Genomic DNA, 23,632 nt, shown 5'->3' with positions numbered 1-23,632 from the left:
GGAGGTCGATCGCTGTTGGCTTTGGTGTGTAAGACTAACGGTGGCGATGACGACGATGATGATGGAGGCAGTGGTGGTGCTGATAATAACGTTAACTTACAGCACATAATCACACTTAAATCACATTTCATAGTCATATTATTTCCACAAATCTGCATACCCACATTTGATTAGTACATTCATTTCCTTTCATTTAAAAACAGTCCCATCTGTTCTATACATAAAGCAAATCTGCTCATATTCTTAATACCACTGATTACTGAGCATTAGGAAATCTGGCTAAGGCTGTGTATTATACATAACTGTGTCATTCAAACATTTGCTGTGCAGCAGCAGAACAAATCTGCCTTTTCTTATTGAAAACAATGAATTATGAGTAGGACTGGGTATTGAACCTCAATGCTTTTATGGTACCAACTGAAATGTCTCCATAGCACCAGGTAAGTAAAGCCAGCATCAAATGTAATCTTATTTAGTGTCGTTTGATCGGATATTTCTTAATTTAAATGATGATTTTGCCAAAAGGTTCTTGTAGGGTTTGTGTGTGTTTAGACAACATTTAACATTTAAGAAGTTTAGCTTCTTTTGTCAAATGAAATGGAGAAAAAGATGTTTATTATTCTCAAAGTAAGATATTGAAAAAAAAGTGTAATTGTGATAAATGGTATTTAACTTTAACAAGGTATCATATCAGCACTAAAATCAAAAGAACTTCAAACAATAACCAGCCCTAATTACGAGTGAAGTGAAGCTAAAATCAATTTTTTTCCCCTAATAAGTTTCTCTGATCCTTCATATCAAAGCTGTTTAATGAGATTACTCCCCCTTTTTCATCTTCCCTCAGTTTAACACTTTAATAGCTCTTCTCTGTTAGTTATATATGTTTTTTTGTGTCATGATATTAAAGACTTTATATTTACATGATAGTTTGTGACGTATGGCGGGCGGATGGCGTTTTCATCGAACAAGCGCAGGTTTTTCAAACATGAATGCTATTACGTGAGTAGAGAGGTGTGACGCTTTCTTATTTAAACTTTAAACTGTGATGTTAAAGCAATTTCCATCCGAGATAGAGCTGACAGCGTGCACCGCAGCGCACACAGAGCAAGGATTGCGGTGGCAGGTACATCCCTGATGTCACAAACTGGCTGGTAACCGTCCCCCCGCTGCACCGCAGTTGCGCCTGTGGCTCTGGAAATTGCTTTAAATAAGTTGCACCGTGTGCATCATTGACTCCACTATTCACCCTGCGCCACTGATCCAAAAAATAGAGCCCTAAAACAGTTTGGAAGATCACAATGATACACATCTCCTGTCTCTGTTTCTCACCTTCCCTGCCCTCTACCTTTCCTCCCCCCGCCACCCTTCCCTCCTCAGGGTCTGGTGGGAGAAAAATACGGCAGCATCCGAGTGCCGGGGGAGGTGGAATCAGCAGAGTTTGAGATGATCTTAGATGCTGCTGTGGAGGCGGGGCTGGACACACACATCTTGGAGGAGTGGTACTGCAGGGATGAAAACTCTGTGCCACCCGCATACTACCTCAAACCCAAAGCCCAGATGCTTAAGAACTACCAGAACTCTGTAAGTCCGACTAACCTGTTTTCTGAGCTACTCTCTCGTGTTATTTTACCCACATTGCCGTCATAACGTCACTTACAGGAGGTTTTAACTGCTAGTGTTGATAATGGATTCTTGTCCTTGAAGAACATATTTTCATATGCACATCAAGAACAGTAAACCAGCTTTGTTCAGAGTTTGTGAGGAGTCTTTTGAAGTCCTGTGCTTAAATGTTCACCCACAAAAAAAGAAAGAGTAAAAAGAAGTTTTAGTATATTTTCAAATGACCCCATAAAAGTGATTTAACAACATTTCTGTGAGCACAATTAATTTTAAATAAAACTGTTTAGCTTCTGAGTCCCACCTTCTTATCTTGTCCCAAACTTTATGGACGTAATGAAATATCTGGCTGAGTTTTCTTTAAAAACTGCATGATAATGCTGCCTTGAATTTCACTTAAGTCATAAAAAAACAGTATATTATTGGCCAGGGAAGCACTTGAGGATTCTTTGAAGACGGTATAATCTCAAGAATCAATCGTGCCCGTAAAGTTGTGTATGCTTTATGTTGTCGAGCGATTCTGCATTCATTAAAACGCCTATTCCGAATCCTCTCATGAAGCACAAATGTGTTACTGTACATATCTGCACAGTGCTTAAAGATGAGATGATGTGATGAGAGTCCTCAGTCCAAACTGTAAAGTCAGACTGTCCTCTCTTTGCCCTCTATCCCGCTTAGATGGAGTCAAGCAGCGCAGCCAAGAGCAAGAATGACAAGGCCTGGAGGAATGTGTCGGAGGAGATCAAGAGGATCTTCCGAACGGCGGTGCTGCAGCTTCAAGAGAAAGGGACCATGAAGAGCGCTCAGGCCAAGAAATTCCTTTGTTCTGGTTAGTTTCAGGTCCACTTTTTTTATTTTATCCCTTTTTCATCTTTTCATGTCAAATCTTTTGACGGCTTCTTTTCAAGTGGGAATACTGTCTGGTGGGTAGCTCTCTTCTGTCTTTACTAGAGATTACAAATCTGTTCTGTTACTTTTAGCAACATTTTTCATCAATAGTTGCTACAGTAAGCTATTTTTCTCCTAGAAAATCAAATAAATCATACCTTTTAATATACATTATGACAGATATTTGTAATAATGCATCACAGCGTGTGTCTGATTGGAATGATGTTTACTTGCTGGAGTTTTCCGCAGTGTTTTATAGCAGAGGAGAGCCACCTCGTCTGAAACATTAGAGGACGTTCATGCATTTTTTTTTTTTCAAAATGCCATTAACCTTTAGGGGAAAAAGAGCAAAGCAGCTGTATCACACAGGCTACAAATCTAATAACTGGATCTGTTGTTTCGACCGTCATCTTGTAACATTGATAACAAGAGATGAGATGCAATCAGGATCTGTCCGACTCTGCTCAGCAGATGACACTGATTGATCGATCACATCGTACGTTCTCCTCACAGTAATTAATCCAAGCAGCGGAACACTCCAGTAGCCGGATAGGCACTGCGCATGTCACATAACCACAACGTCCCTGGTTTGATTCCAGCCCGGGACCTTTATTGCATCTCATACCCATCTCTCTCTCCACTCGTTTCCTTCTGCTTCTTCACTGCCCACCATCCGATAAAAGAAAAAAGCCAAAAAAAAACAAAAAAAAATCCAAGCAGCACATTGCAAAATCAGGTAGCACTGTTTTTCTAAAGGGCTTTTTTATTCAATGATTTTTATTATGTTTTGTGTATGTTTATATGCAATATTTTAAGTGATTATCAGGCTAATTATTGAGTTGCTTTGCTGTACGTTTTGTCGGCCATAAAAGCACAATTTTCCAATTAATATGGTTCTTAAAATAACTCAAAAAATACTAATTATGGATTCTGAGCTCTCCTGTTAAACATTAAAATTGAGAATTGAGTCAAGAACCTTAACAACGTTTCTCAATTTTTCATACCTCTGCCATTGCAAAAGCTACAAGTGTAACTCTTAGACATTTAATGTGTTCAACATTAGCTCCTATCTGAAAAAGATTCTCCATCTGGGATTCTCCCAGTGATTACTGAACTGTTTGGACAGCACTGAACTAATCTTTCCAGACATCTCTTTTTCTTTTCTTAGACAATCATTGTTGGAAATGATCAGGATTCGATGACAAGCTATTGTTTTATAGGTCTGTGCCTGGTCCTGTTTTAAGAGTCCGGGCACAGCTTGTAGTGTTTTGCAGAATAATACAAAGCTAATTAAGTAAATGCAGTTCAAGTTGTATAATTTAATATGAAAAGTAAGCACTTCTTCTGTGTCAGGAAACTGCAGTTTTTGTGCATTTTAATTGAGCACATTGGGCTTTAAGCGGTGCTTGATTGTACTGTACGGAGGAAGTTGTGCCGTCTCCTGGAACTCCCAACTTTCCTTTCACACTTTTCTCTCTCCCGCCTAATTAGTAGGCTACCATGTGAGCAAAACTACACAGGAGATGCTGGCAGGATTTCAGTCAGCTGGCTCTTTGTGGGGGAGCCTGTGATACAGTTCAGTAGCGCCGGCTTATGTGATTTTATCAACTTTGTTTCTCTTTAAATAAGGCTCAAGAGAAATCTGTCTAATCTGAGGCTAAAGGCCTCTAAAAGCCGTTCAGATTTGCTCCCGAGAGAAATCTAAATCCTACATCTGTTAGACCGCTATCTTTGGAAGTTGTGCATTACAGTCCAGCGGTGGTCCTTATCGGCTGCTTAGAAAAACAATGGCGAGTTTTCACAAGTGAGAAATTAAGGAAGATTTCACCAGAAAAAAAAAAATTACAATTCTTTTTTTTTTTTCCTCTCATTTCAGCCTTGGAGGATGAATTAGACTTTGCCCTTGGGAAACAAACTCCTGCCTTTCTCAGGAAATGTGTCTGCTACATTCGCAAGATTTCCAACTTTGACCGCTTCGCCAAACTCCCCGACATGGCCAAGTACATGGACACCGTGGTTAGCGCCGACCGCGTCATGCGCAACCAGGAAGCCTATGAACGCCTTCTGAAGGTACGGGACGAGTTCATCCCCACAGTGGTGGCTGCCTCCAACCTCCGCGTCTACTCTTCGGTCACTCACTGCGACATGAAGTTAGGCTACTCCCAAGAAGTGGAGAGCCACTACGTTGAAGGTCTGTGTAAACAGTTCTACGAGGATATGGTGGATATCATCCAAGCCACAGTCCAGCAGAACTTTGACACAGAGACTGACCCGCTGTACGATGAGATCCTGCAGCACCTGTCCCTCTGTAAAAACTACGCAGCGCTCTTCGAGTACAAGAGCGAGTCGCTGGATTACGTGCAGGAGTACGTTCTTCCGTCCAAGGGGAGCAGAATGAGCCCTCTGGTGGTGTACGGGGGACCCTGCACCGGAAAGACGCTGCTGCTAGCCGAAGTTGCTAAACAGGTGAGACATGAGAGAGGGAAGCGAGCGAGTTATAGTGTCATCTTTCTGCTTTTTAGTGATCCCCACCTATGTGTCTCTCTCACTTTGGTCCTCGCCCACTCTCACATTGTGTTCCCTCTTGTGCTCGTCTGTCGGTCTGATGTGAGCATGTGTCCATCTTTGTACAACAGAGTATGAGGGGGCGTGCAACTGTTCATCTCTTTTCACCAAACACTTCCTTGACCATCTGTGTGTCTGCCAAGACAGACCATCACCGTGCACATGGCTCTAATTTCCTGTGAAGCCATGCGGTGTGAGTGTATGTGTGTGTGTGTCTGTGTGTCCGTGTGCATGTCCACATCTGCATATCAGTTTGTAGGTGAGCACTTGTTTTTTTTAAGCATTTGTGTGTGAATATGTGCAATGATGTTTTTGATGATGTTTCATTTGTGTGTGTCAGTATGCCCATGTGCCCTATTCTCTGTTCACTGTCTGGCTTTGTGTGCGCCATCTGGCTGCCCAGCTACATTAGTATCACACCGTAACCCAAGATTACACAGCAGAGACCCACAGATCCACCCCTCCTATCAAACCTTTGTAATAGATGTCACATTCACACATTCTTATTTTAAGTGGCATTCAGGGTGTACACATACTTTATAAAATGATAAGAGACAAAACAGGCAAAACAGTGTTCAAGGATTAGCACTCAGAATGAAAGATTACAAGGGGAAACAACTTCAGGACAGACAACTGTAAAGGTACACACACACACCCACAGAGCAGAGCTCAGTGATGAAGAGGAGAGGGGATGAAAAGGAAAAATTATATTATATATTAGTATTACTTTATATATTAGTAATGGATGAACAAATTCCATGATCATTCCAGCTTATAGTGCTACAAAAAGTCTGGATTTTAGTGCCATATCACCACATTTTTCCACCAGGGGAGTTCTTTCTTAGAGCATGTCCCGATTCCTCAAGTGAAAACAAGTTTTTGTAAATTGAAAAGGATGAATATGCTTTCTTAAATCATCAGAAAAGATGTTAGAAATACACAGAACGGTGTGTATCTATTTTATCCATTCAAAACTGACTAATAATTCTCCCAATTGAAAAGAAATAGCCTGTTAAAGCGAAAATAAATTAAATAATTCATTTAAATGGTTGTGGTTAACATTTTCAAATATTATGGAGTATTTTTGAACAATTACTGCCCACACAGATAAACTGACTGCTTAATCACACAATCGTATTACATTAATACACATGTGTGAGTGGGATGTGTTAGCTGTGTTGAAACTGCCCACGTCATCATTTACTGAACGGCTGAAGGAGAAGAACTGTGTCATAAAATACTATAACGTCTTGCTCCTGGTAATAAGCTTAAACATAATCAGATAGATGGAGTATAATTCAAATGTTGGGTGTCTCTCACAGCCATGTGGTCCTGTGTATTATCTTCAGCCATTTGTTTCTTATAACAAGTTTTTAGAAAATCATTTTAAGTCCTGTGTGGCTCCTGTGTTGAAGGAGGAAGTAATGTTATTAGATTTAAGCCAGACTAAAAGGTGCAAGAGTGTCCTGGGGCCTGTGTGCCTCTGTGCTGTAACTCTGTGCTGGAGTCCAGTGGGTGTGACTCACACCTGATCTGTTCGGTTTGATTCATCTGAACCCCGGAGGCATTTATAAAATGTCTTTACTCTTGAGCTCTGACCACAAAACTAAAAGGCTGACAGAAAATATGGTTCTCCTCTGAGTTGACTGAGCTGTTTGTTTACAGCACAGACCAATCACAGCTAATGTCATACAGTTATGTGTAAATTTAAAGGCTAAAGCGGACAAATTATTTTCATTAATCTTTTGATCATAGCGTCATTTTCCATTCTCATGTAGTAGCCTTAGAGAAGTTATGCCCTTCTTCTGTTTCTAGTGTCTCAGTATCTCAAACAAAAGCCAGTTGTTATATGTACAAGAAGTATGTCTCGCACAAAAAATAAATCTAGTTATCTATAATTTGCACACATAGTAATGACCTGTGTGTGAAACATGCAAATTTTAAGATAATGAGCAAAAAAAAAAGAAAAGATGTGAGGATTAAGCTTTTTTTTTTTTTTTTTACAGTGTGTGTAATATCATAATTTGCCACGAGTTTCTGCTGGATTGGGATGTAAAGATACATGCACGTAATAATGACTGGATGTTGGTTTTTGACAGCATGTCTGTATCACATCTTAAGTTGCATACTCACAGAAGCATGTGCACAGACTGAAAATCCTTTTTTACCACAAACAGGGAAGTGTAAAGAGTTAAGTAGATAGACTACGGTAGGAATTTGAACACACTGAATGCATAGCCTCGGGAACATGATTTCAGCTGACTATTAACGCCCCAACTGATAACGATAAACGATAAGTGTGTCTCCCCATTGAGAGAAAGAGAGAGAGAGATGCTGTGCACATTTACTCATGAGGCACAGCAGTGTAACTTCATTGATTATTTAAATCTCCTGACACACTGACAGGATCGGTCAGGATCTAATGTTAATTAACGTTCTCTGTTCTTCTACACATCTAAAAGCTCAGCTGTTACACAGTCCAGGTTCATACAGTGAAATTGTTTAGAGTAAAAGCAGCTGTCCTCCTGATAAATCCTGCTCCATCAGAGCTGTCTAAAAGGCTAAAAGTTTAATTCTGTTTCCCTTGGAGAGTTTCCTCTGTCCTGTCAAGTTGATAACTGCAGTTTTCAGTTTTGCTGTTTAAATCCTGCTGTTTAAGTCCCACGATATTTGCTGCAGTGACATTACTGCTCGCATGGAAACGTTTACAATTACTGAAGGCAGCCTCTAATCATTAAAGTAAATCATTAAAGAAAACACTCATACATCACAAGAAATCACCTGGAAAGCTTGCAATGCTCGACATAATTTAAAAAGCAATACAGCCTATTAAAGGGACGGGTAAAGGTGGAGTGTCATGTCCACAGTAAGCAGTTCTGTCAGGCTGCCGGAGACAATTGTAACCAGCATGTGTCAACCGTGTCTGTGAGCCACCGTGTAACGTCCGCTTCTTTTACCCACTCCATTATCTTTACGTGCAGGGTCTATTTTTGCCTGACTAGCTGGAACACACCAGAAAAAAAATTATTACCCCTGCTTTCCGTGGCTGTGACTAAATGTATATCTTGTGTGTGACATATAATTAAATGTCTTCAGTCTTCCATGATAACATTATCACAGTGAGCTCTAAATCCTGGACCCAAATGTTTAAAAAAAAATACACACAACTATGTGTATTTAAAAAAAAGTATGAATAACCAACTTTTCTTACAAACTTTTATTTCTAATAAGACAGATTGTTTGCTCAGTTGAGTCAGTAGAGCTTTGTAATGATAACAGGTTTGTGAAGATACATAACAGGTTTATATATCATCAGCCAAAGCACACTCAGTTGAAGTATAGGAATTATATACTGTATATCATATGATAAATGACACTACTTATTAAATAGGCAATTATAGCATAATATACAGCAATAATGGCTTCCCAACAGTACCATGGCTGCTTTGGCACAGTTAGAGAATATTGCCAATGTAAGAATTGGTCTTCAGAGACTCTGCTGAGTTTCCGGCCTATGATAATGGCTGGCATTTACTGTACACAAGAAGGTTAATTAAAGTTATGGCTTTCATTTATAGCTGATTGTAATAGTAGGAATTAAGCTGCGCAAAGGCATACAGATTCACAAAAACTCAGAGTGTTTCAGAGTTTGAATTTAACTTTTCATTAACAGTTGAAATTTATAAAACCGTATGACTCATAAAAATTATGTAGGATGGCAAAAAGATTGTATATCATTTATTCAAAAATGTTTTGAAACAGACACTCAACCACACAGACACACACACGTAAAACATGTTCACAATTGTAAATACTCCACTGACACATGCTGTGTCTCTCTCTATTTCTCCCCATTTCTCACAAATACACACAGCTAAATGTGGAGTAGGCGTCATCACTGTTGCCCTGAAAGTGTCAAATAACATCTTAATGTCTCCGGAAATCTCAGCTGGGCCATTTAATGAATTCATGAATGAAATTATCATATCAATGAAGCTCCAAAGTTGGAGTAGTTCTCATTCATAGAATATTCTAATTGTATCATCATTCTCATGATGATACAATTATTCATATATGAATTGACATAGATGTATTTGTGACATTGTCAATGTTTGAGGACGTTAAAATGAACATTATAAATGTTTATGCATTTTCTATGTCTCATAGGAGATATAAATTTGGTGTAGCACAGATACACTGTCATAATGTAAAAACAGAGTAAACCTCTCCTGCTTGCTGTGCTAATGAGCCCTTGCTCATACTGTTAGAATAACAATTTATCACTTTAGGGCTTTGATTATTCTAGTTGTTTGACTGTGGTTCTCTGATCAGACCTGGCAGAATACAAGTAATTTTTACTCACAATAAACAAAAACAATTTCCTGGGCCCCATGGAATTGAGATAAGATTTGTATTTCACAAATGTGTTAGGGTTTTTCAGTTTTACAGCCCTATGTGTTATTCTGATATTTAGAGAATCTGTCCATAAAAAAATGTATTCTAACAGCCTTCTCTCTCAATCCTGTTTTTCAGGCCTACACATGGCTGCAAAAAGAGATTGGCCCTGAAGCCGACCCAGTGGTCATTGTTCGTTTTATTGGCTCCAGCCAGCCCTCCACAGACCTACGCACCCTCCTCCAGAGCATCTGTGAACAGATTGCAATAAACTACCGCTGCCTGATTCACTTTTTGCCTAACAAGATCCAGGAAATGAGGGAGCTCCTGATCAACCTTTTAGGGGAATCATCCTTCCACAGGCCCCTGGTCATTGTCCTGGATGCGTTGGAGCAGCTTTCAGATGCTGATGAAGCTCGCAAGCTGTGGTGGCTCCCCATACACCTGCCTCGGACAGTCCGCATTGTAGTCTCAACTTTGCCCAATAAACATGGCATCCTGCAGAAGCTCCGACACACCATCCATGATGAGGGGTATTATGTCGAATTAATCCAGAGGGACCGCAAGGTCTGCAGCCAAACATTAAAGCAGCAGTTGCTGGGTGTGAAGAGAAAGGTCACCTCAGGCCAACAGATCTATGTCAATGAGGCACTTGCCAAGTGTACATTGCCAATGTTTGTCAACCTCATCTACAGAGAGGTAGTTCACTGGAGGTCTCACAAAGATGTTGACGACAAATCCCTGTGCTCCACAGTACATGAAAGCATAGAACAGCTATTCTACTCAGTGGAGAATAAGTTGGGCCAACGATTTGTCTTCAGAGCATTAGGGTATATCACCATGGCCAAGGCAGGGTTAACTGAGGTCGAGCTTGAGGATATTCTATCCCTGGATAACATAGTTCTTGGTGATGTCATTGTGGCATCTTACCTGAAAAACCCCTTGAGGATCTCTTATGACCTGGTTGCAAGGCTCAAAGAGGAGCTGGAGGGTTATCTGGTTGAACGTCAGGTACGCAACGTCACCCTGATGGTCTGGGCCAACAGACACCTGCATCTCATTGCCCAGAAGCTGTATCTTAGCAACGAGGAGGACGTCCATCAAATGCACAGCCTGCTGGCAGAGTACTTCCTGGGAGCATGGTCAGGAGGCAGGAAGAAGATCTTTACTTACGATAACAACCATTTCACTTCCCTAAATATATCTCATCACAAAAACCCCCACCATCAGCAGTCCCATGAGAAAACATCTTCTGACAAGTACTCCTATGACAGGCAAACTCCTGAGCAGCCTTGGGTGTTCCAGTGCAACCTTTTGGAGCCTGACATTTTCTTTGTCAACCACAGGAAGATGACAGAGCTGGTGTACCACCTCACCAGGAGTGGACGCACTGATGACCTCATGTTTGGTGTCATCATGAACTTCAGCTGGCTGTACACAATGATCAAGATTGGCCAGTTTGAAAAGGCTTTAACAGACATTGACCTAGCTTACAGCTACACCCAAGAAAAAGAACTTAAGTTCCTGGCCACCACTCTCCGTAGTATCAAGGTAAAAGTGTTGAAGAACCCGGCATCACTCTCTGCAGAACTGCAGCAAAGGCTTCTGCCAGTTGTCACCTCCCTCCCCAAGCTCAGACACCTCCTCCTGGAGTGTGATAAAGATGGCCCAAAGTACTGCTCCATCGTTCCTCTCCACTCCTCTATGGATGTCACTTACAGTCCAGAGAGGCTTCCTCTGTGCTCAAGCTACATGCAGATTGTGGAGATCTTGCCCACTCTAGCCCCAAACATAGTCCTCGTAGCCCTGGAAGATGGGTCTGTCAGCACCTGGGATGTAGAGAGCAGACAACTTCTACGACAGATCGACACAGCCAGATCTGTTGTGCTGGGAATCAGGCTAACCACTGATGAGAAGTATCTGGTTGTGGCCACCACCAAAAATACGCTGCTTATCTATGATAATCACAAGTCCTGCCTTTTATCTGAGGTTGAAATCAAGGGGTCCAAGCAGGGTGGCGTCACTGGTGGAGTGGCCTTCATCAATGGTTTTACTTTGTCCACCCATCATGCTTTGGCTTGGCTTGAGGCAAGTAAAGATGTTAATGTCATTGACCTACTCTACGGCTGGCCTCTCTACCAGTTCCATTGCTGGTATGAGGTGACCTGTGTCCAGTGCTCTCCAGATGGGATGTATGCCTTCTGTGGCCAGTACCTCAACACTGCATCCATATTTCATCTGGGAAATGGTGACAAGTTGGCCACTGTGACCTCCGAGTTTTCTGGGGGGTTCGTCAAGTCCATTCTTGTTCTGGACACCCTTAACCAAATGGTGATGATTGACAATGAAGGCAGTCTATCAGTATGGAACACCAAAGAGATCACCAACCCGAGACTGATGGAGGATTATGATTGCAGAGGGGATGATAGTGAAGTGGTGGGCATTGAGTTATCTGAAGACCAGCGCTCTATTCTCATTTGCAAAGCCAGAAGTATCGAGGTTCTGGACACAAAAGTATGGAAAATGGTGGAGAAGTTCAAAGCCAAACGTACTGAACGCTTCGTGGCTGCTGTTCTATCCAAGAATGGACAAAGCATTGTGGCCTCCATGGAGAACACCTCCTCTATCTTTGTCTGGAGGAGGGACAGTGGACAGTGCATGGCTAGCCTGATTGAGATCTCAGGGGCTATCGTCAAACTCATTAAATCAGTTCACCACAATCTCCTCCTTTCTGTTGCCAGCAGTGGAGTGCTGTCTGTTTGGGACATCGATATCATCACAGCCATGTCCAATATTGACAAAACAGGTAAGAAGATCCAGACCTTGCAGCTGTCTGGCAGAGAGGATTACGTGTTTACCATGGATGGTTCAGAAGCTGTTCACAAGTGGAACTTCAGCACTGGCTTTATTGAGACAGTCTTCAAGCATGAGGGCATGGTGGAGAACTGTGTCCTAACCTCCTCAGGGGATCTCATGGTGACTTCAGATGACAAGTCCAGTCAGTACATCTGGCAAACTAACACTGGAGAAAACATCTTCCGCATCAATGGACAGAGAATCTCCCAGCTGCTAATCACCCACAATGACCAGTTTGTGGTGTCCCTCTGTGAGCAGAATGCCTCTAGAGTCTGGAGACTCGCCACTGGGCACAAGGTGTGTAACATTTTGGTCACCCTCCAGAGTGCACTCATCACCACAGCAAACACTTTTCTTGTGGGAACCTCCAAAAACAAGCTCCTGGCTGTCAGCCTTTGGTCAGGCAGTGTGTCCAAGAAGTTTGTCTGTGATGATGGTATTACCATTGTCAACTTCAAGCTCATTCCTGACTGTCCTGACTGTGTGGTGTTCATCACATCCACAGAGACTGTCTTCATCTGGAGTGTGGCAGATGAGTCAGTTTGCAGGCGTGTCCAGTTGCCAACCAACTTCCTCAAAAATCTAGAGGACTTCCAGATCTCCCCCAATGGGAAACTAGGAATTGTCTCCAAAGGTGATGAGAATATTAATGTCCTGGACCTTCATAGTGGGAAGCTGCGGCTTGTCCATGCTGCTGGTATAATCTGGCGTCAGAAATTATCAAGAGATGGACGTTATCTAGTATACGTCTGTTTCCGTAACTGTGATGAGGATGACGATGCCGGTGTTGTATCTAATCTGATCGTGATGCGCCTTGCTGATGGTAAGAGCATCGGCACATGCTCCTTGTACAAGACGCCCACCTTCTTGTCTCTCTCCCAGCGAGCACTAAACATCATCATTGGCTTTGAGGACGGTAGTATTGGCACTTACACAGTGGTGGACCGTGTAGATGCTGCCCTCAAGATAAAGATAGCCACCTCCAACAGCCGACAGATTGTCAACAATGCCTCGCAGAAGGTGCGGCCCAAATGTGGCAACCATTCCTTTAAGACCATCGCAGACTGCACTTGGAGGGAGTCAACAGAGGTCTTCTCCAGGGACAGCCCCATCAATGTGTCTGACTCTGGTGAAGGTGAGTCGACCACACCTACAAAAAAGACTGAACTGCTGCAGTGAGTGGGTCAGGATCAGGGAAGCGGGTGGAGTTAAGAAAGAAGGGTGGTGATAAGTGACAAAGTGTAGAATCTCTGGGGTTGCAGTTGATTCTTGTTTACAGCCACGTGATTCAGCTGCAGATGTCAGCCCTCTGGGTAGTTAATGGGCCGACCATTTTAACGCTGCACTCAAATTATGTATTACTTACTTCCAACTTATGATACCGTTTCTGTTTGTTTTACACACAAAGACTGTTAGAAAAATACAATGTTTTTGAAAAGAAGAAAAATGTTAATTCTGTGAGGTATTAGTTTGCCATTATGTGTCCTTTTGCATTTGAAGAACAAAGTTATAATTCAAATGTCTTGGTCAAACATTTTCAAAGCCATTCCAGTGATCTTAGCCACTTTCATTTTACATTTCCTTTATTTACATTGTGCACATTAAGCCATAATGTTGTTCTTTAAAAAAAAAGAAGAGTATATTTATGTTTGTATTAACATCAGTTGGTACTGTACAAAAAGGAAGAACTATGAACATATGTACATATCTCTTTTTGGCTGCTGCAATTTGTGCAACTCCTTAAAAATGTTATGTTGTGCTTAATGCAATCAAAGTGAGTGCCTGGAATTTAAAATGTTCTTTATGTGCAGATTACAAGATTTATGAAAATGCAGGGAATTTGTAAACACAGTATACACACAGTTACATAATACTTGCATTGATGTTAAATCTAAACGATCAGTGTATTGAAATCCAGTCAACAACACGAGAGATTGATGGCATTGCTTTTGTAATGATGGTTATAGATTCTTGGAACAGTTCAATTTGATTTGGATTTACCTGCAGTTCCATCAGTTTGTGAGCTGCTTGTTTTAAGGGGAACACCACTATTGAGCATACAGTGTAGCATAGCACCATACACATTCACGCCTTAACCAGTGTACTTGCTTTAGGTTTAGTGGATTTTGTTCAAATGTTCCAGTAGAAAAACGATGGAGTGATTAGTCCAAACAGCTTGGCCATGTGAATATATTAGTAGGTGGAAGCACTTTACGAGTGGTTTGTGAGAAATTAGTAGATTTATTCATATGAAACATTGTATAAATTGTTTTAAGTGATCTAGAGTTGTCTTAAAACAGGTATTGGATTCACTTGCAAGCTACAGCTGACTAACTTGAAATGCTACAGTTTCTCTTAAAGCCTGGTGTCATTATAAAATAATAACAACTGACTGCAGAGATGGGGGATTTAGGAATGCACAGGCTCAAATAAGGGTCAGTAAGATCTTGTGAAATGATGTTCAGAGATCTTTTCAAAGCCTGCGTTTGTATAAGCCTTTGTAAACCTGCATGACAAATTCAAGGTTGTGAATGTGTAGAATTTTTTTGTCAACAAAAAAAAGAGAGACTGTTGAAATAAGATGTGTACACAAATTACATTAATGGTGATGTTCTGCAAAGAAAAAAACTGTGAACATCTTTTTAGATTCACATGTACTTTATTCTAGTCTGTGTTCAGATGTTCACAAAAGTGTGAACTTTTTTTGTGTAACCTCATTGTTGATATAATTTTTGCACAAATGAGACTCAGACATCCTTTTTCTCTACAAAATCTTTTCTATACATTCACAAAATTGAATTTCTCATGCAGAGTGTTCACGAGTTTACAAGGGGTGATATATAAGCATAGATTTTGAAAACGTTTTGACCTTCATGTGAGCCCGTACAGTAGAAATCTGACTCTGGTAACATCATGACAGGCTGAAATAAAAGCTGCAGTTCGCTGACAATCTAAAAGCATAAATAATTTGTTTGGGAATCTCTGAGGCTGTACCTTGCAGATACCAGGATAGCTTTTTTTAAGCATGTCTGTAATAACCCAAAACTTAATTTGAGTTCTGCGATTTGAGCTCTAATGAGACCAATCATCAAGAAAAACACACACTTTCACTTTGACATATACTTTTTAAGGGCTATTCCATCTTATTCTATGTTTACTAGTTTTGAACTGTTGAGATAACGGCCCTTAGATAATGTCAAACCGGGTAGCAGCATCAAGCTTTAAAATACTTTACTCCCTACAACTCAAGAGTTTCTAAATTGAAAAAAAAAATTATATCATGTAATTGCCAAAGTCCCGATTATAGTTTGTGTTTCATTTTGTTGACATTTGTTTTTTGAGGCTTGTACTGTAATTATATTGTTACCAAATCGTTTCAGTGTTCTACTGTGATTATGTTTATGATAGAGAAAATGTGCTATCTTTGCTAAAAAACAAACAAAAAAAATGTTGAAAAAGAGTCATCCTATGATATATTGGAATGCCAGTTTAAGAGTATATTTGAATGTGTCCATATGGAAGCCAGTAAATGGTATTATTGTATGTTAAAGTAACTTGAATGACTTTTAATAACTTACATGTTTGCAACTCATAGTTGACATACTGGTAATGAATGTTTCTATGGTATTCTTTGTATTGTCAGGACTGACTTACCTGTTTAGAGATTTATATTTTCATAAATGTTGTACTTACATTTTGTTACAGAGTTGTTTAACTGGAATTCAAACAGAAAAGAAACTTATGTCTGAAGCAATATGAAACTAGTGTGTATGCATTGTTTGTATGAAACATTTTAATGTAATAAAATGGTTCACTTTTTGCCTCCAGTCCACCGCCTCCGGCTTGTCACTGTAATTAGAGGCTGCTATAAGACATTGCGATCATGTTTCCACATTTAGGCACAAAAGTGTTTTTTATTTACCGCCTTTGATTTCAGAGAAGACAATGACTGATGTGAATAAGCTACATTGTAATTGGCTACAAATAGCCTGATCCTGAAGCAGCAGTGGCTGTTAAGTTGCAGAGCATGCTGTGAAACAGGAAATTTCCTGTTTCACCTCATGCTCTGCAACTTAACTTGGTGTTTTTTTTTGTTTTGTTTCTCAGAGTGAGAAAACACTGACAGAGCTGACAGCCTCAAACACACACACACACACACACACACACAAGCTGTAAAATGATTTGATAGGCCAGTAATTGCTCTTCCGCGCTTGATGCCGAATGCCTGACAAGCGTGGTGAATATTTCTCCAACACTGGCTGACATTGTCATTATAATTAGCCGATGCATGTGCAGTGCACCTGTACTGTACCCTGAGCCAATCACACACACACACACACACACACACACTCACACACACACAAACACACGCACACAAATTTGCAAGGTAAACACATCCAGGATGACGCTGTGATTGGCCAATAAAAGCCTGTTGCTTTGGGCTACCATTTTAATTTCCCAGCGGTGTCACTCTAAGCCAATCTGTGTGTATGTGTTGTGTCTGTGTGTGTGTATATATGAGTGTGTGTCCTGTCTCCACGGCAACATCAGGTCCACAGCGGTGACAGGCTTGGCCACGCCTCTCATTGTAATGATGGTGAGCTCATGTCTGTTGGCTATCGGGGCTGCCTCCAGTCCTTATGACAACAAGGGCTTGACTATCGCTAGCACATTCCACCTGCAGCGCCGCACAGGCATATAATTACACCGCTTGTTTGTTGAACAGGAGGTCTCCACAGGTCACACAGTGTGCGTCTTTGTGTGTGTGTGTGTGTGTGTCCCGTACAGTAGGTACAGTATGACATTGCCTCTTATTTACTCAGGCTGGGAAAAAAGCCACTTCATTGTAAGCGGCATTTACTCTATAAGCTAGGGCCCTCCTTTTGTCATCCATGTATTTTTTTCTGACTGTAACCTGTATTTTCAGGTTATGGGGAAACCTGTGAGTCACCCATATTTCTCTCTCCCTTCACTCTCTGGCAGGCCAGATAAACCAGCCACAGCTAAACACTTTAACCTCACTGGCAGCTGAAATTTAAGCAGAAGGAAAAACCCTGCACAGTAAAAGCTTTAAAAAAAAATCCACTGGTTGTACACTGTTTGACTAACTAAAAGCCTTCCTCCAAATATGGGATGTTTGCACAGGGAAATCACACCAATTTTTAGACAAAGCCAACATTTAACACTTTAGTTACAACAAATCCTATCATCAAAACATATCGGCTAAAGATCACCGCTCATTTCATCCCTTTTATCTTGTATTCTTCCCCTACATTTCCCCACGGCCTCAACGCTAGACCCCAGATAGGAAAGATAACTACCAACAAGCCCTGACCTAATTTTTCCTGAGCATGCTGGGAAGAGAGATACTGATACTGTATGTGGAGGCTTCCTTCTCCGTTTCTGTCACTCAATTTTGATTTTCAGGTGGAAAATTGGAGATCTCAGAGGAGCTGTTCGCCTCTGATAAGTTAAAAAGATTAGGGCGCCACTCCACTCCGAACCGCTGTGTTTGGGGTTTTTTGGAGAACGGAAGAGGAAATGGCGAGGGCACAGGTCGATGCTCAAAGAAAAATAGTTGGACGCAGTTAAAAAGCTCCTGTGCAAATGTTTGTCCCATGCAGGTCTTATCCTTGAGTCATCAATAGACTCCGTTTAGCCATTGATACAAATTTAAAGGTAAATAATGGTCCAGCTTTGACTCATACGTACTAAAGTCCATTTTTTATTTGTCTGTTTACTGACATGTCACTGTTGATCAACAAGGATATTAATTGTTATTGTTTTATGGTATTAAAAGCCTTTTAAATTACAAAGTCTGAAGTCAAGCACACCTGAAATAAAGATTCAAATAATTTCCTGTTTCCTGTTGTAGTAGAAGATTAGGTCAAAACTACATAGTTAACATACCAACCCGAGTAGTCTTTGTTTTTCTTACTGTAGTTGTATTCTTCACCTCAGAAACAGCAGTTTAGACATAAATCTCACCAAAAGGTCCATTTAGTAGCCGTGCTGGAACTTTCAGTCGTATCACACGATCATCAGCAGATTGGGATGAACTTTGAATTTCAGCTTTTGAGCCAAAATGGACAAGAAGTCCTTAAAGTAGTAATAAAAATTAAAAATTTAACTATCAACATTTCTATGGCCGATTCATGTGACATGATCGAAAACTCCAGTACAGCTTGGTGAGATTGTTTTCTCAGAGTCTAACAGTAGATTTTTTGTCAACCATCGGTTTGTTGCATTTGTTTTCACCTGCTTGGAGAACAACAGGGTTTGATAAAACTTCACCAGGACAATTCAGATGCTGCTAGTCGGGCCTTACGTTACATAAAAGGACACTTAAACCTTTATGTGATTGGGTCAACTTTCAGTCATTCATAGCTTTGTTGTCTAATGTGCAAACAGAACCACGTGGTACATATTAGGTTGAATAAAAAACAGTGGGAAAACACACACAACATTGATCATGTAAAAAAAAATTTTAAATCAACTTTCATCTTCTCCTTCCTCCGTGTCAAAGTTGCGTTCTGGTCCTCTCACAAGAGCTTTCTTGCAGAAAAGATAAATGTAAAAAAGGAGGAAGCAGCGAAGTGAAAACAGAGATGGGCCGTATCCTTGAAAGGGTCTAGAAAGGGTCTATTTTGCATCCGATGTGTCACATTGTTGTCATGTTTTGTGTCTTTGCCATCTTGTCAACTGCAGCCAAAGCAGGAAAATGTCTCCAGTGTTTTTCATTGATATTCTGAGTATTTTCTTTTCCAAAAGCCTGAGTCTGAGGACACCTCATACTGTAACTTCATCTTCACACATGAACAAGTCAATGAATGAGTCATGAAAAACCGTTTACACATAAAAACAAGGTAGCCACATTTTAACATCTCGTTTGTTTTTATCCTGCTAATTTCAACTAGACAGCTGCAAGAGAAGTTATTAATCTCAGTCAAAGGAGTATGCCACTTGTTTGTTTAATAATTTATTTATGTTACTCCTACTGTCAAGAAAGCTCAAGGTCCGGTAATGTCACAAACTGGCTAAAACTCTTAAACCTATTTCTATCAAAACAATTGTGTATTTTGTACCATTGTCATGAGACAGCACTAAGTAAATTTCAAATATGATTTTTGTTTTTGACCCCTCCAAGGACAAACTTACTTCTGTAAACACTGAAACCGGTTTTTCAGCTGTGTGTCAAAGACTGTATCATGCTCACTCATTTTAATACATTTTCTGAAGTGTAAATGTTGGATTTATTCACACTCAGAAACATATAGTACCCTCTCTGGGCTGAAGCCAAGTTTTGTTAAGTGGGTAGCAAGTGCTAGGGGTGATTTCACTCTAATCGCATCCTAGTCATATGATCAACCATAGTAACTGTGAGGAGGCAGGTCAGGTTAAGCTGTGTCAAGTTAGACGCAGGTTCACAGCGTGAAACAGGAAGTCAGGTATATTAAAGCCCCATGTGGTATCTTGCATAGGACTTATAAGTGCTAGTGTAATGCTAAATATGGGTCTGGTGGTGGTTATTACTAGACAGACATTAAGAAACTATATTTCACAAAAAACCCTCCATTGGTTTGATACTGAATCATGTTTATAGGATGGTTCCCAAAATGGTTTGCGACCTCCTAAAACAAATCAAGCTCTCATTACAGATTATGACAGTGAGCCATAATCATAACAGATTTTTTTTCCTCAGACTGTTACATGTTTCATTTAGATCAGAAAATGATCCTTTTAATCTACTTGTGACCCCTTAAATTTATCTTGGGAAACTCTGAGGGGCCAGATTTGGCACCACCCTGCTCATTTTAAATTTATGTCAGCCTTAAAAGGTGTGTACAATCTTTTCTGCTAAGATAGCAACACAAGTTTAGTTAGAATTAGGGAGATTTGGGCAATTCAAAAAAAGTCTGTGGGATATTCATTTTTATATTTACTTTTATTAACTTCTTTCATGATTAAACCTTGAGATTTTCTCTTTGGTAAAGCACTTTGCTTGAAGATAATTTCTAAATACAGTTGGATAAATTATACATGTGGTAATCATAGACTGTAAAAAAAAATATGGACATAGTCACCATGACGTCACCCATTGGTTTGTGGACTGCCGTTTTGAAGTCTTGAGTTTGGCGATTTGACTGTTGCCATCTTGGATTTGACCATCGCCATCTTTGATTTTTGGAGACAGAAGTGACCATGTTTGGACGAGAGGGTGGAGCTGACCCTAGCACTAGCTTCTAGCTTGGTTAGCACCGGTTAGCATGGTACATTTGTAGTATATGGTTAATTGTGTTAATGCTAATGCTAACTTTTGCTTGTGAAAAACAGGCTTAAAACCATTAAAACAAAATGTACTCACCGGAAAAACTGAACAGGTGATTCCTTAGAGGTTCTTTTGGTACTTACTGACAAGACTATTTTAGGTGACCAGAATGTTACAATTAAATTTCATGAATTATAAATGAAATACAATTGGACCTCTTTTGCAACCAGTGGAGTCGTCCCCTGTTGGCCATTAGAAAGCATGCAGGTCAGGTTTAAGGCACTTCCGCATTGGCTTCACTTTTCAGACCGGGAGTCTGACCACTTGATGGTACTTCAGGTGTTCAGGGTTTATTGTGAAAATGATGACAGGAAGCAGCTGTGTAACACTGGGTGTAGCTTGACGGTGGTCCACCAGTTTCCCAGGCTCACTATCCATCAGCAGACTGCTGTTCAAACAGGAGACATGGGACTGTGGAGTCACCGAGGGGGGGAAAACTCTTCTCTGCGACTCACCACAACAACTCAAACCAAAGGGAGGAAGTCATTTCTAGCTGAAAATGTTTCACGGAGCCTATATTTCTAATTTCTACTCAGTAAAGGACCGGAAGAGAGACAACTTAAATGACAACTGAAGTTATCCGTGCTTTTTTGATACCTAGGGCAAAGTGCCACACCTTCGCTTAGCGCAACAGGTAGGTTGAAACAACACTTGGATACTTTGCTTTGCCTTTGTGACTCGCTTACATTAAAAATACTGCTCTAAATTAAGTTTAAAGATCGTGAAAAGTGTTGTTTATACGTTATTAAACCTTTGATAACATGTCTTAGACGGAATAACAGGTGGAGGTTTAGTGTTGTCAGCCATATGGTGGCGAGAGCCTGCTTGGAAAAAAACAGTAATAACTTCAGGATATAACATAAATACAGAAAAATAAAACTATTAAAAGGGAGCTACAGTAAATAAAAATACTTTAAAGCATATAAGACCTTTGTAACCTCGTTGTTTAGTTGCCAAGACAATATTTATGTCAGTTTTTATGCTTACTATGGATGCGAGTGTACACCTGTTGCACGCTATTACACTATAAACACATGAATAAAGAAGTAAATGTACATATACATGTAAGTATAGGAAGGGCCATAGCTAAATACACCCCTAACCACTATCAGAAAAGAAGGCATTTAAATGTTTTATTTGGATTTTTTCAATGTTTGTTCGGTTGTTTTTCTATAAATATCTTTCTCCTCACCGCAAGGAACAGAATTCTGGGAGAGAAATACTGAATCCTTGATATATTATATTTTTTGTTGGACTAAAAGTAGTGAAATTTAAAAATATAGGAATCAGCTTATTAAAATACCCGCATTATGTAAGTTTTTAATTGTAGAATCTCGATCTGTAAGTATTAAATATGAATTGTAAATATTTTCTCAATTGATTAATTGCTATGAATGTAAAATGTAATGTAAAAAACAAACAAACAAAAAAACAATTTCAAAATTTTTGAGCAACAGTCAAGAATCCAGAATCCAAATATATTCAATTTACAATCATTTAAAACAGAGAAAAAATAGAAAATAGTCACATTTAAGAAGTTTTTACAAGAAAATTTTGGCATTTTTGCTTAAAAAAGTGACTCAAATGATTAATCAATTATCAAAATAGTTGCTGTCAAGCAACTTATCAGCTCCAGTTGAATGTAAACTTAATCCAGGTTGCTTAAACTCCTAAACATCCATGAATAATACTGCATACATGTCCTGAATAATAGCATGTATGTGTGTAAAAACAACAGAGCTTAAAATTTCTCTCTCACCCTGAACAGACTGCCCATGGGCAGGTGAGGTTAATGAGTGAATGGACGCTGTTATTGGGGACATTGGAGGAGAAGGAGGAGTGGTCTTGAATCAGTTAACCAGAACCCATGCACACGGCCTTGGGCTTTGTTTGCACATCAAACATGTGAACTGGGGGTCAGTCAAACTTCTGTCTGAGCACAAACCGGTCGTGACTGTTGTTTGTCATGTACAAAATTCTTTACAGTAGTTAACAGTTGTGTGCGAGCAGCTATTAATGTGTCTCTTAAAACCTCATGAAGTGTTGTGTTTTTTTAGCTGCGGGCGAGTGAGATTTACAGCATCATGACATTTACACAAGATACTATGCTGTGGCTTGTAAAATCTATTTTCTTACCTTCAGTAGCTGACGCCACCCATGTGCTTAGTTCAGCTTATTAGACAAAACAAGCCATTAAAAGTACATGCAAATACTGTTTGCTCAGTGTGTAGTTTGCTTTGCACTAGGGCTGGTGACTAAACCTAAAACAGGATATAGACATGAGAATGGAGCTCCGTGCTGTTATTTTCATTATGGTCTGATTGTACAGATGTACTGTTTTTAAGTTAAGGATGTGTTGTTGTGGAATAGTAAAGGAAACCATATTCCATTAAAAACTTATATCATTTTAATCAACAAAGGAGTCCAAAAACTCAAGGAAGTCTTGAGTATAATAAAAAGCCTTTAATATTACATGGATCACACCGATGCATTAGATACACTGAGTATATATGTTATTACAGTCAGGACTGAGGATGCCTTGGCTCTTTCCATCTTTTCTTCTTTGTATGTTTGAGGCCCTTGACTCCAAAAATCACCTTTGTTCATTTTTTAAAAAACACTGTTTTACTTTTTGTTCATAAAAGCAAAGACGGACTCCAGTTATTCCAATTTTTACAGGTAAATTTGTAACCTTACGCGCCAGATGGTGTGTTACACAGAACCATCGTTCCTTGGCAACTGTTTGGAAAAGGAGAGGCACTTTCAAAAAAATACTTGGCAGGTGATTGGATGAACCATCTGTCTATCATCTTCTTAATTTGCGAGGCAGCTTGTTTTGCGAGATCACAAAATCATGCAAGAATCCTCATAGGAAGCTGATTTGGTCCGAACCACTGGTGCTTCGGATACAAGTGCATAAAATGGATTCCTGCATGGTCTCATGATCTCACGAATCCAGCTGCCTCACAAGATAAGTAAATT

At 40.0% G+C, this 23,632-nt stretch overlaps 2 protein-coding genes across 7 annotated transcripts in view; both read left to right on the top strand.

Annotated features, from left to right (window-relative positions):
* The window catches only part of LOC121889107 (NACHT and WD repeat domain-containing protein 2), a 53,045-nt gene extending 36,897 nt beyond the window's left edge, over positions 1–16,148 (top strand). For all 6 annotated transcript variants that reach the window (XM_042400804.1, XM_042400802.1, XM_042400806.1 and 3 more), the window contains exons 5-8: positions 1,378–1,581; positions 2,296–2,446; positions 4,382–4,971; positions 9,604–16,148. In XM_042400804.1, coding sequence (XP_042256738.1) covers positions 1,378–1,581; positions 2,296–2,446; positions 4,382–4,971; positions 9,604–13,500 — 4,842 coding nt within the window. In that variant the 3' untranslated portion in view covers positions 13,501–16,148. The remainder of the gene's footprint in view (positions 1–1,377; positions 1,582–2,295; positions 2,447–4,381; positions 4,972–9,603) is intronic.
* Positions 16,149–21,019: 4,871 nt separating this feature from the next.
* Positions 21,020–23,632, top strand: part of zgc:194930 (uncharacterized protein LOC557813 homolog) — a 30,032-nt gene continuing 27,419 nt past the window's right edge. Inside the window, exon 1 of the mRNA XM_042401176.1 lies at positions 21,020–21,284. The gene's annotated coding sequence lies outside the window, so the exon portion shown is untranslated. The remainder of the gene's footprint in view (positions 21,285–23,632) is intronic.

This window comes from Thunnus maccoyii, chromosome 22 (assembly GCF_910596095.1).
Source record: "Thunnus maccoyii chromosome 22, fThuMac1.1, whole genome shotgun sequence".
Lineage (NCBI taxonomy): Eukaryota > Metazoa > Chordata > Actinopteri > Scombriformes > Scombridae > Thunnus > Thunnus maccoyii.
The sequence above is the reverse complement of the archived record's forward strand: the minus strand, read 5'-3'. Positions and strand labels throughout refer to the sequence as shown.